Raw genomic sequence first — 14,322 nt, 5'->3', positions numbered from 1 at the left:
TGTGATAGAAAATATGTTTTTGCCTTTGGGTGCTCGCCATTTTTGGGCTGTTGCAGTTAATTATTATGCAAAGAGCATTTTTTAAGTTTTCACGGACGTCCGGCTGCAACAACTGACGCGCGTGGACTGTAAAGAACGACGGTCAATCTCGACGCTTGGTCGGGGTTCGGTCACGCGAAGTAGATGCATTTGCATCTTCTATGGTATATTTATTTCTGTGACAGTAACCATATTTAATCACCAGTTTTCGCTTTTTGCCGCAATGGGTGAGCGATTTAACGAAAAAGAACAGAAAAAAAATTACAATCTGTAACTGTTTTGTCACTGTTCATACCTATATTATATTTTGTTTTCAGGCGGATTGCTGCATGAACTCAAATGTATCAGCCCTCGTTGGCACCATTGAAAACCACCCTGAGTCCACCTCCGAGTCAGACACAGGCTCGTTTACCCTAACGCGACAACAGCGCCCCCAACCGCAGGTCGGCTCCAAGCGTCGTCCGAGGCAAGAAAAACACGCAAAACAGGCAAGAGATAACAATTCTCTAAGATTGACAGAACAACAAATAGAACAGCTCAATAACTCCATGAGAATGAGCATGAATGATTCTAGGATCAGCGAAAGAATGAATGATTCTAGAATCAGCGGAGTTAATGATTCTAGATTGAGCGAGAGAATGAATGAGTCTAGAATTAATGATTCTAGGATCAGCGAACGATTGAATGAATCTAGAATTAATGATTCTAGAATAAGCGGTAGCGCCAATGATTCTAGGTTAAGCGGAGCGATGGAGTCTAGGATCAGTGATAGAATGAATGAGACGCGTTTAAGCGAGCGCTTAAACGATTCTAGATTAAGCGATAGGCTTAACGAGACTAGGTTAAGCGAGCGTGCGATAAGCGATAGAATGGAACGCGACCGGGATTCTAGAATGAGCGACACTAGAATGAGCGGTCGTAACGATTCTAGGGATCGCTTGAACGATTCCAGAATCGAACGAGACGAAGGTAGTCCTAAAATGCGTCAGCTCAGAATACCAAGATTTAGCCCTAAACCTAACCATCCTAGACAATTGAGTTCAGAGTCTAATAAAGCTGATTTTTTTGCGCCTCCACCGCCAAATCAGCCATTATCCCCTACTGTGGAAAAGCCGTTATTGAATGAAGAAAATCAGGTATATTCTAACGAAGCTGAGACAGCTTGTCTCGGTCCTGACTCTCAATATGAAAGTGTTCGGGAGGAGAAAGATGAAATTAAAGTACATCATCATAGACATTGCTATAGTGATACTAATACTATGGACTCGGGATGGCAGAGTGGCTCTGAAAAACAGGTCACTGACTAGAAAACACCATAAAACGCATTTATCTTATTTGCAAGACCGAAGTGATCCCATAAGTGTTCCGTTTGTCAAAACAAAGTTTTGCATGGAACACTAAAAATTGCCAAGTGGGTCGAATGTTGTATTTGCTTCGATTGCCGGGTTTATAGTATTTTTCAAACTCGATGAATAGGATGACAGGTGTCATCTTTATATAATTTATAACCTAAAAACGCCAAATCTCGCAAAATTGTATTGAAATGACAGCTATAGTGAATTTAACTGTAATTGGGCTCAGTGTTGGCCGAAATGTTAATGCAATTAACTATTAACCAGTACGAATTGAACCGTAAACTGTAACCGTCCGTTACGGTTTACGGTTCAATTTATACTGGTTAATGGTTAATTGCAATTAACGTTCGGCCAGCACTGATTGGGCTGAATTTACCAACGAAAAATTATAGTTAAGTGACGTGTCAGGTCGTATATATACTCTGGCAAAGCCATTTTGTCAGTAGAATAAGGCGGAATTCAAATTTTCTATGGGAGGACAGCCCTTTGCGCCTACATTTTTTAAATTTCCCGCCTTTCTCTACTGACGGAAATGGCTTGCTTAAATCATCATGCTATCTCTATCGCACTTGCACGGCCTTATGAAGAGGGATTCGCAATGGTAGTGCAGGTAGTATTACGCATAAAAGGTATGGTACCTGACTTTTATTCCACGACTCGCTACTTGGAGATGCGGCAGGCATAGTACTGAGTCATCTTGGATCTTGGAAGTCGATTTCTTATGAAACGAAAATAAGGTATTCGTATATATAAAAAAAAAATTACATTAGTAAAAATGATCAGTGCCAACAACGCTCATACGCGTTCAGAGCCAGTGAAGTCGTATATTCACTTATTTTGATCAATTCAATCGTTCGACTTAGCGTTCAATAAATTCCATTTGAATATTAAAAAGACTAAGGACTGCTATTATTTGTTCTTAATAGTGAAATTCAGAAAGTTTATTTTAAATATAGAACAGAATGATTACAGATTATTTGTCAGAACTGTTTTGATTGTTAAAAACTTTAAATAGATGTGTTCATATTTTTTGCATATGAGGATATTTTTTTAGTCGGTTTTTTGTTCAGTGGGTAAACTTTTTGAATAACAGATAGTATTTAAACTAAACCTAGGACCTAGAACCTAGAACCTAGGACGGAGCGAGCTTGCCAATCTGTGGTATATAATGTCTTCAGTAGAGATTTAAGCTAGTGTGGTGTATTTTATTCTTCATTCGAAGTTAATCGTAACAAGTTGTTTCTTATCCGAACGAACAAAAATCAACTGTCATGATTCAGTAGGGGTAAGTGCTACTTCCATACTGAATCACGACAACGTGTCGTTATTGGCGATGAACATATAAAATCTTTACAATTTTTTTTTATTTTACAAGGAAATATAAAAGAATAAACGCACCTGTAGTAATAGTGTAGTGCTAGAATGAATTGTTAAGTGATCTTAAAACTTGATGTTAAGTATTAGTAATCTGTTCACTGTACTGATGTAATAGGAATTCTTATAGTTGTCTTTCTACCTTCAAAATCTTCTAAAAATGGTAAAGTGATTTTGTTACATCATGTAACTTAAACTTTATTAGTTGTTTACTAAGTTTAATACAAAATATAGTTTTCCTACAAAAATAATAAAAATACCGAAAATAGGCAATTTTTTACAATAATACTTTCTAAATAACTATAAATTAACTGTGCCAAGTTTTTCTTGGATATCTTACTTAAGGATAATTACTCTAAAACGGTCCGGGTCCAGGCCGAGGCTTTTGAGACTTCGTTTTCTATGACTGCTCATCACCTAATCAGCGATCACGTGTTTTCTATAAAAAGCTGAAGTGTCGGACGCCTCGTCCCGGACGCGGAGCTTGTCTAGCGTAAGTCATCCTTTAGTAATGCGGTTTTATGCCTAACGATTAGCTACCCACATTTAGAAAATTAAGGCTTGTTGAAATCTTAAAAGTGAATTGACACTGCCCATTAAATTGAGATACTTGTACTTCTTAGATAACGTCGACCAAACTAGGTATACTAGGCCGTAGAATCTGCCACAATAAGTTAAGATTTATATTTATCGTGTCATGGTACTCATGATGTTCGGAATTCAGTTATTATTTATTGCTTGCTAATTAATACACATACACATAAAGTGAAAGAACATTGGAAATTAATTTAATATTCAATAACTGAAACAGTTAAAGTACAGAGTTCGACATTATATTTGTATCTCCTTGGATTTCACGGGCCTATAAATCCCGGTCTTTTGATAGGCTTGCGTGGGGATATAGATCCAACACGTAGAGGCCCCTTGGAGAGTTTTAGTGTCATGTAGAACGCCTGCTGGAACCCGTTACAGTCTCAACAATAGACACCCATGAACCGGTCGCAGCAGGCATTGCAGCATTGGGACGTAGAAAAAGTGAACAGTATAACCGGTCTATGGATTGAAGTTTGGGTGGACAATGAGACTGGGCTATAAATAAATTTTGTAAAGCTTATGTCGAATTTGCGTCTTCTTTAGTTGAAAAATAAATAAATAAATGTGTACGTCATTTATTGATTACTAATTACTTTGATTAGAGTCGACCTTAGATCTATAACGAAACCACTAGATTTATGTAATAAACTAAGTACCTATAGAAAATATGTTATTTAACTTTTTTTGTAGAAATCACACAATTAATATACTGTCCTCGCCAAATAGTAAATATTTTTAAGAATAAAATATGACGAATGATGGTCATTTGTGAGATAAACCTTTTTTTGAATAAATTTTTCAGATCTGTTGTAAAAATATATTTTTGGTCAATGGAACTATTCCACTGTGTTGAATTATGTAAAAATATAATGACATTATTTTTCTCAATAACATGTAATACTCAAATCTTCCATTTTATTAGCAATATGTAAATAAATAATTCGTTAAGTAAGTGTTAAGTGAATGTATTTTTGCCCGAATATTTACCGTAAATGTATTTTTCCTATTTTTAAGGGTTCCCACTGTAACGCTAAAGGAATTGTTTGTTGATAAGTTGTTTGAAATGTAATTATTATGTTTAATTTAAGTTTATAGTGTTCTTATTAAGATATTTTTAAATTGCGACGAAAAAAAAAATTAATTGTGGTTTTTTGTTATGACAATACATTAACCGTTTCAATGCTCAGCAACGAATTGTTACTTTTTGTTGTTGTACCAACATATTTGTCGCGCCCGTACGTAACGCACGCGTGTCGTCATGGGCATTGAATGGGTTAAATTTTGTCTCAAATAATTACATTGCGTGGGTGGTTCCCATCAGCTCTGCGCATCTTCATATGGAGTACAGGAACTCAAAATTGTGTTAATGAATTCTTTATGATTATTTTTCCATACCATTTAAACTTGATTTTTTAAACTTACAAATTGTTAAATTATACAGAAAAACCATGTATATTTTATTTAAACTGGATTTTAGTAAACACGTCATTTATTAAAAATCAAACAATGTCAAAATTATAATAAAAGATCAGTCGTCGATCGCTGCCCTGTATACGGCCCTGTAGCGGCAAATAGACGGGGACGACTCAGGTAGCCACATAATATTGCAACACATTCCTATTCCTATGGCAACGAATTTGTTGCGATAAAGGCAATTTTGGGGCACCCGGGCGGAAAACGTCCGTCAGGGCGTCCCAGATACCGCTGGAGTGACGAAGCCCTAAAATACCTGTCCGCCCTCGGAATTCCCAACTGGCGTGAAGTGGCGCAGCATAGGGCAGAGTGGCGCTCTCTTGTGTCACAGGCAAAGATCCATTTTGGGTCACTGAGCCAGTGAAGTAAAGGCCATTTGGCTGTCTATTTAATGCTGATTGTACTAATTTCCTATCTATTTCTCACCCTTTGCTCTTGCATAGCGTTACATTTAAAAAAAGTAAATAATTTTAATATGAGCCCTCCAATGTTGCCAATACTGTAACTGTTCTAACTCTTGCCGTTGAAACTTAAAATAAGTTCTCTTTTATTGTAAATATTTCTGCTAATCGATCCTTATGTGTGTAGCATTTTGTTATAAATTAAGTTTGTATCAACTCTGAAAGTCACATGTGTGAGGGAAATATGATATTTTTTTGGAGTTTTGTTAGTAACAGTAGAATAAATAAATTATACTCATCCTTTTTTTTGGGTTAGAGTAAGAAAAAGACAGTTTAATATTATTTCTTCCTATGTTGCTGACTCTTGCCAAACTATAAATACACTGCTAGGTGAGCTATTTGGTTAATCTGTAGCCGCGAAAAGGCAGACCGACGAATTTATAAATACTCATATTTTATTAATAATATTACAGGTCAGGCTTACATGACTCATATAAATTAAAGGTAGATAGAAGATGCTTTAGAAGATGCTTTATTCAAATCGCTTAATTTAGACTTAACTAATGACGCTAACATAGATTGCTGGTTATAAAGTATAGATAACTATACAAGATTCATACATTTGAGAAAAATAATTCAATTAACAAGTCAATTTTTGCGACATTATTCTCCTTCTTAACGTAAAATGTCTACTAGTTACCCTATTTTAGCCACATGACGGCACATATGAGTCAAAAAGCTAAAGTCGCTTTTCATTTGAAAGCAGAAAATGATTGCTACAATAACAAGATGCTATATTTCTAAGGATTTAATTTTACCTGTTACGTAAGTATACTTTATTATGTAAGATTTACATGTTTGTCCGAAAACTATTTTCTATGTACATTGTTAGATTGATCAGTTATTATTAGGTTATTCTATTAAAAGACTGAAATCTAAAATTGTTTTCTTGTCACATCCCCAATTTATAATTTATGTATTGTATTGTCATGTACATAATAGGTGTTACATAATATAAAGTCAGATCATGACACCCTGTAAGGGCACACAATAGTAATATTATTCTAGGCTATTCTAGGCTGCAGACATTTTACGTTTATTATGTGTAACAAAAGAATACTGCCCATTTCTAAGAACTATGTCCAAAAAAAGTCCCAAAAAACAAACGTACTTCAATGGTTTGTAAAGGAAAGGGAAAAGTAAAAAAACAGGATTGAATTAAAGATTTTTTATTTCGTTAAAGAAAGCATATTGTTTTAGTTTGGTTGAATGGCCAATTACATTACATATCAAGTCACAATTACTAAGAAAATATGGCCAAATGAGAATACAGTATAGAATTAAACTTAAAAAATATTGGTCGTGTACAATATTGTACTGAACAGTCCATTTTAAATATTATTACTGAATACAATGTAAAAAAAGAATAATTCAAAGTTATTAGACAGATTGGTCTATTAATGTATACAATACAATACTTTTTTATGATAAGACTAGTGAACTTATTATGATTATCTATGTCTAGAATATCTATGTAGGTACTTACTTGTAAAATAAAATAAAAATAGACGTAGGTACCTACATCGAATTTGGGTTCGTGTAAAAATAAGTATGTAAGTTCATAAAACGTTTGTGATGTAGAAAATGATTGTAAATGGCAGTATATTTAATTCGTATAGTACATCAGCATTATCGCAAAAACGTTGTTTCATAGACCTTTCCAAAACTTGCAGATTAAAGTTATTCAGTTTTGGGCACGGCATTCCCTCCAAATATTTTTTAATGAAACCTCAATAATTCTTATTTTCTTTTTCAATAAATAAATAGGTAGGTATGCATTACAGGGTTGGCCGAACGTTAATTGCAATTAATCATTAACCAGTAAAAATTGAACCGTAAACCGTAACGGACGGTTACAGTTTACTGGTTAATTGCATTAACGTTTCGGCCAACACTGATGCATTATTTGAGTGTATGATCAATTTTTAATTACTTATATTATATATTATATTAAGTAACCTAATCATTGATTAAGAAACCATAAAACACGTTTCAACGCCAACGTTTTGCGAAAATGCCAATTAAAAAGAACAATAGTTTTAAAAGGCACTTAACATTAAGTTAAAAATCACTTTTCACTTAAAATTAAATTCGTTGTTTTCCAACGAGGTATTGGTCTGTACGTATCTCTATTTTCTTACGTGTCTTTTATTTTTACATTATGTTCCGCTCAAAGTTTATTAGGTTTCTTTAGTACACATACATTACACATTAAAAATAATGTATCAACCTACAAACAACATAAGCCATATTTAACCCATGACGACACGTATGCGTTACGGGGTCATGAAGCATTATCCATGACACCATCTAGGGTATAAAGTAAAATAATTACGGCCAATCGCATATCAAATGCTTATCAAATCTATAAGTAGTATGTATTTTATTCCGTTTTCGTTTCGTTCGTTTAACACTTCTCACAACTTGAACCAGCAACCAAAACGAGGAAGTAATTGAGATAATATTTGATATTAAATTCACTTAAAAAGTCTTCCCACTGTTAAGTAGGACCTTTGACCGCCACAGTCAGCCATAGTTGACAAAAAAACTGAATACAATAAGAAAAATGATTAAATTTTGTATTAAATAAAACAGTCGTGCCAGTCTAAAGGTCTTAATCCCCTAATAGATTGGATTTCCTCATTTTAAAATATGATCCTCGTATTTGCCTGACAATGCGGCAATAAGAAGGAAAAACATGTTCACAAGACATTCAGTTTGAGATCTGAATAGCACATTATCAATGCTCAAAGTTTGAGACTCCACATCCATCTCTGTGTACATTATCTGCACATTATATTGACAAGACTATGGGCCAGTTGCACCAACCACATTTAACAGACTGATCAACGTCACGCAGCAGAGATGTATGAAACTTCCAAAACAATAAAATTTAGCGAACGCTTTAACGGTGACATTCGGTTTGGTGCAACCGATCCTATGTCTACTTAACAGTTTTTACAAGCTCTTATTTTGCTTTTTTGTCTCAAAAGTCACCGAAAACAAAAAAAGCCACTACATCTCAGTGTTTTAACCCAATGCTAATCACGACACATCGTTTTTATGTATCTACTAAGCATTTGCACGTCGTAGCACTTAGAGCGTAGGTTAGCAGTAAAAGTTTACTCAGTTGGCTCAGTATTTTTACAATCGGTGTCGTAGATCCTATATTATTTATTTGGTAAATGTCAGATCCCTGACATCTTATTAAGTCCTCTAGATTCATAAGTATTCATGCCAAGTGCTCTTATAGGGTATGTATTGTCACTGCCTATAATTGTCCGTTCCATTAAGCATATTAAAATAATGTAAACAAACAAATTTCGTGACTCGGTCATTTCGCCAGTGAGATTCAACTATTTGTATCTGTAGAATTATATCATTGTCTGAGTTACCATACGACATGGTACTTATTTATTTTATTTATATATAGTTAACATTCACCAATGGATAATACATCTACATAAGAACAAAGAAATACAGAAAATGAACAGATGCTTAACCACTTATTAGCAGTGTTGGCCGAAACGTTAATGCAATTAACAATTAACCAGTACAAATTGAACCGTAAACTGTAACCGTCCGTTACGGGTTACTCTTCAATTTGTACTGGTTAATGGTTATTTGCAATTAACGTTCGGCCAACACTGCTTATAAGTGACCACAGCTTACAGGTATTGTTTGTTTACATTCTTTTAAGGGCATAATGGAATATTTGGTAAAAATTGTGCAGTCAAAGTCTAAAAGCTTATTTTTCCCATTCCAAAGGACTGTTTTCAAAAGTCGAGCTCGTACAAACTTTTTACTTGAACATAACTAATAATAAACTTAAAGCTACAAAGACACTGCATCTTAGCGCACTGGCGGAGCCATGAGCTACGATTTCTTCAGGGTATAGGACGATAGGGCTGGAATCAGTGGCGTCATTGTCTTCTAGCCGCTGATTCGCCACCTTTAAGTTCTTGAGAAGGGCTAAGACGTCTTCTGTAAGTAAAATATATCCATATTTAGAATCGTATTCACTTAGAAAGGTTTTATCAATAAGTTATTCGTTCGAGGTAAAATAAAATAATCGGCAAAATCGATTATTTTATTAAACGCCAAAAACGCACATATGCGTTGTATGCACGATCATATTACCTGCCTGTTTCTCGCCCTCCTTCCAGTCGACCTTGATAAAGGTCGTGAGCGACACCTCGTATACTTTGTTGGAGTTGTCACCAGAGGCGATCGACCTGCGTCTGCGACCGTAGCCAGTTACACCGTTGGTGCATTGTACCTTAAAACAAAAAGTTTTTTTTATCCGACGAAAAAAAAACGGAGGAGGTTGTCAAGTCGACGCGTAGGTATATTTTTTTTGTCAAAAATTTCACTTGATACACGCTTTTGAAGCAACTAATACTCATCGAAACAGTTCTAATAACAAAACCATACACAATTAGGTTGCGTTGTTTTATTACTGTGTTCCTATGACCACCTTCTGGTACTATAATGTTGCATTGTTACCCAATTTACATAGTATGCAAAATTTCAGCTCAATTGGAAATCGGGAAGGGGTCAAATTTTGCTTCCATGATTTGACCAACACTAACTAACATACATAAATACTATAGTATACATTTTCTCAAATGATTTTTAGGCCTGACCCTAATCCGTCAAACAAAAGCCTTTGTTTCTTTTATGGAAAGGCGCCTTAGTCGCGCGCCGAGCGCGTGCCAAAACTGCCAAAGCAACCATGTCGTTAAAAAGCAACTATCGTGATAGTATTAAGGTTCATATTTATGTAACAGCTCAGTTTGGGTAATGAAGGACGATCGATTGCCTGTGTGTGGCCTCAGAATAAGCTGTTACATAAATTTGAACCATATAAAAAACACGGTAAAATTTCTTTTTAAACGAGTTTGTTCCTATTCAGTCAGTAGCGGTAGCATTAGTAACCACTGCACTGAACAAAAGAAACAAAGGCTTTTGTTTGACAGATTAGGGTGGGAGGCGTAAAAATCATTTGAGAAAATTCATACTTTAACAGGGCAAGTTAAATAAAAGCTTCTGTCCCGGGCGAGACTCGAATGAATAGAATAGAATAGAATAATATTTATTCAGGCAACACATCATTATTACACTACAAAGATACATTAACAACAACAAGAAAGAAAAAAACAAAGGTGAAAAATACAAAACTAACAGATAAGGATGTGAGGCTGAAATGGTCTCCACTCAGCAATGCAGTTGGCACGACTAAGCGTTGTCAACGGCGCTGGTGCTAATGCTGAATTTAGCTCGCCGCTTTATCCATCAACAGCATCAACTTACAGTTTCTGGGTTGAGGTAAAAATGTCCGAGTGTCAACCAACTAAGTGTAGATTCAGGAGTAGACCCTACGGGAATCGCTTGAGAAAAAGGAGTTTTGTATTTTTTCTATATTTTAATACGATGATTTTTCATATGATAATGGTCTTTGTAATATGATCATGATTTCTTACCCCCTGGCACTTGTCGAGGCACACCGTAACGGTGCCCTTGAACTGCACGTAGGAAGTATCAGGGAACTTAAATGCTCTGAACTTGGCCGACAGCACGCCGTCGTCGGTCGTTATGAAGTTGTCAAACAGGTACGGGTCGACGGAACAACTGGAAAGATAAAAAATAGGCCCGTAAACAAACATTATGCATTCTTGGCACTAAGTCATTTAAATCTTTTAAAGCGTTTGTAATGAGTGAGTGACCTATCCATTATCCCTCTTCTCTTCTGCTGCTTTATCCATTCATTTCCATCATACACCTCATCTCAACTTCTCAGCACAATAATATGAGTGACTTCTTAGTTTTATTTTTGTTCTAAAGAGACCTTAAAAACACGCCTAATACCTGGAAGCCAGAAATGCACAGACGCGTTTTTGCTACTAGATCTTTTAAATCCCCTAAAATGTTTGTGCTTACATTACATCTCATTTTTAACCGACTTCAATTTCGTAGAAGGAGGAGGTTCTGTATTCGGTTGTGGCTATTTTTTTTGTGCAGATAAATAAACATAGGTTTATTCTTATCTTTTGATATTAAAACTATTAAAAGTTTCGAGTAAACCTTAAAGCTATAGTATGATTTTTTTCAAATGATTTCTACGCCTCACACCCTAATATGTTAAACAAAAGCCTTTGTTTCTTTTGTTCAGCGGTTACCAATGCTACCGCTACTGACTGAACGGGAACAAACTCGTTTAAAAAGAAACTTTACCGTCCTATTTATATGGTTCAAATTTATGTAACAGCTCATTCTGAGGCCACGCACAGGCAACCGATCGTCCTTCATTACCCAAACTCGTTATCTCAGAATAAGCTGTTACATAAATTTGAACCTTTAATAGTTGCTTTTTAACGACATGGTTGCTTTGGCACGCGCTCGGCGCGCGACTAAGGCGCTTTTCCATGAAAGTAACAAAGGCTTTAACGGCTTAGGGTCAGGCCTAAAAATTATTTGAGAAAATGTATACTATACCTTATAAACAATGGAAATCTAAACGCACATGTGCGTTCTTGGCACTTGGCACTATTAAATTATTACCCATTAAATATAATAGTCTCTTGCTGTTTCCCAGTGTCTGTGACGTGCATGTAGTTGACCAGGAGACCGTACACTGACTTGGATTTCTCGTCCAAGTTGATTTCCATGGACAGTGGTGTCCCCGGGCTCACGGAGATCTCTCCTGTCACCCTGGAATTGAAAAGAGTCTACTTAGATCAATTTCCTATAAAATATAATTGAATGTTGCATTCGGATTTTTAAAGATCTCAGTGCAGTGCGCGAGTATCAAACAGAACAAATTTAAATTTTCAAATGTTGCTCTTCATGTAATTGAAAAATTATATTGCAGCCTGAAAATTGCTTTCAGGCAGTTTTTTAAGACAAAGTACGAAGTTTAATAAATATATAATTTTTTTATTCACATAGTTAAATTTGCCAGAGGTAGAACGCTAAGACAAAAATGTGATTTCATAACACGCTGATTTCCTCGTTTTTTACGCGTGACATGCACACAATCACAATTCTAGGGCTGTCCGATAAGTGTGTGTGAAATCAGCGTCATGAAGTCATGTTGTCTTAGCAAAACAAAATATGGATTGTCCGAAATAAATGATTTTTATTTTTTAAGGATTATTAAAGGGTAAAAACGGGATCCTATTACTAAGACTTTTCTGTCCGTCTGCAGGCTGTCACCAGGCTGTATCTCATGAACCGTGAAAGCTAGAGAGTTGAAATTTTCACAGATGACGTACTTCTGTTGTTGCCGCTATAACAACAAATACAAAAAAAGTATGGATACCTCGGTGGGCGAGTCCGACTCGCACTTGTCCGATTTTTTTAATTTTTTTTTAATTTTTAGCGACTAAATATTCGAACTTTGAAATAAAAAGTACTTACTGTCGTCCGTTTTGCTTGACAACTGCAGCTAGAATGGGATCAGGCCCATAACCCTGCTCGTTTCTCGTGATGTTTATTACACTGTAATAAAAAATATTAAGGCTTTTTATATTCAATCAATAGAACTGACGAGAAAATGTAATAGTGGCAAGATAAAAATCAAGTTCTCATGTACAGTCAAGGGCGTAAATATATATACATTCCCAAAGTTTAAAAAATATGTGTACGCTCTTACACCTTAGACAAAGCCGTGTGTTCCACATATTTTTGAGCCATTTGTCTGGATCGATATTTTTTCGTTTAAAAACATTTTTACTACTGCATATTGTTGACATTTTCTCAAACGTGTGCGATTGTGTATTAAAGCTAATCCCTTCTAGTTTTTGTCATAATAGTTAGCTATTAATATTTCATACACCAAACTATAAATAAATAAATAAATATTATAGCACATTCTTACACAGATTGACTAAGTCCCACGGTAAGCCTAAGGAGGCTTGTGTTATGGGTACTCAGGCAACAAATATCTGTGCTCATCACACAAATAAATGCCCTTACCGGGATTCGAACCCAGGACCATCGGCTTTACAGGCAGGGTCACTACCCACTAGGCCAACCCGGTCGTCACACTATAACTGCGTACTTTTCATGTATGGACTCCCAACTCAACTATAATACTCATTTCCATACGCTGTAGTCAACTTTAAAAGAATTTGACCAATCACGTGCGTTTCTATCACGATTTATTATAAAAGTAAAGTACGACACTTACTCAGGTTCGATGAGATCTAAAGGGAAGTCCACGGCGCGAGCGACGCGTTTGCCAGCCACCACACAACGCACCGTGTGCGTTTCGTGGCTGCCTGCGTTTTTATCACGATTTATTATAAAAGTAAAGTACGACACTTACTCAGGTTCGATGAGATCTAAAGGGAAGTCCACGGCGCGAGCGACGCGTTTGCCAGCCACCACACAACGCACCGTGTGCGTTTCGCGGCCGCCTGCCGTTTCTATCACGATTTTGTGGTAGAAGACGCGTTTGCCCTTTAACATAACAGTTTATTGATCATTTACAGTACATATGGTGCTAATTTACCGCACTAGTGCGATAATTAGCACATTACGTAGCTATGTCGAAAATTTAAAGGGCCATATGAATCGTAAAACGTACGATACATGTGCGAATAGGTAATTCGCACCTCGTGTCGATTCATTTATTGCCACTTGTTACTAATTCCCTTTTTTTTGCACACGTATCGTAATGTACTATTAGATAATTTGATGTATATTAACCATAGATATGCCCCTACGTTTGGCCCTTTTTCCATTTTTAGATTATTTTAAAAATTAAGAGCAAAAACACATTTCATAATAGTATTTTATACAATCGTGATATAAGTAATAGAGAACTTTTCAGTCGAGTACCGTGTTTAAGCTCCTAACTTCTATAATAATTAAAAATTAAAAAATCGATTTTTTAATAAACGTGGCCAAATAACACACCTTTGTTACCATATTTAGAAATAAGGCTGTGTTCCGACATATTTGGCCACTTATGCCGTCATAATCTATTTGATGTTGACTGTACAGATGTGTCTGCTAAATAA

At 35.7% G+C, this 14,322-nt stretch overlaps 2 protein-coding genes across 3 annotated transcripts in view; one reads left to right on the top strand and one right to left on the bottom strand.

Annotated features, from left to right (window-relative positions):
• Positions 1-6,178, top strand: part of LOC134752791 (uncharacterized) — a 38,592-nt gene extending 32,414 nt beyond the window's left edge. For both annotated transcript variants that reach the window (XM_063688503.1, XM_063688502.1), the window contains exon 17: positions 357-6,178. In XM_063688503.1, coding sequence (XP_063544573.1) covers positions 357-1,346 — 990 coding nt within the window. In that variant the 3' untranslated portion in view covers positions 1,347-6,178. The remainder of the gene's footprint in view (positions 1-356) is intronic.
• A 2,870-nt stretch (positions 6,179-9,048) lies between these two features.
• Positions 9,049-14,322, bottom strand: part of LOC134752930 (uncharacterized) — a 70,224-nt gene continuing 64,950 nt past the window's right edge. The window contains exons 5-10 of the mRNA XM_063688712.1: positions 13,626-13,759; positions 12,716-12,796; positions 11,858-12,007; positions 10,780-10,927; positions 9,437-9,575; positions 9,049-9,280 (exon numbers count right to left, since the gene is read on the bottom strand). Coding sequence (XP_063544782.1) covers positions 9,099-9,280; positions 9,437-9,575; positions 10,780-10,927; positions 11,858-12,007; positions 12,716-12,796; positions 13,626-13,759 — 834 coding nt within the window. The 3' untranslated portion in view covers positions 9,049-9,098. The remainder of the gene's footprint in view (positions 9,281-9,436; positions 9,576-10,779; positions 10,928-11,857; positions 12,008-12,715; positions 12,797-13,625; positions 13,760-14,322) is intronic.

The sequence above is a fragment of the Cydia strobilella genome, chromosome 25 (genome assembly GCF_947568885.1).
Source record: "Cydia strobilella chromosome 25, ilCydStro3.1, whole genome shotgun sequence".
NCBI lineage: Eukaryota > Metazoa > Arthropoda > Insecta > Lepidoptera > Tortricidae > Cydia > Cydia strobilella.
This window is presented reverse-complemented; position numbering and strand designations above follow the sequence as displayed.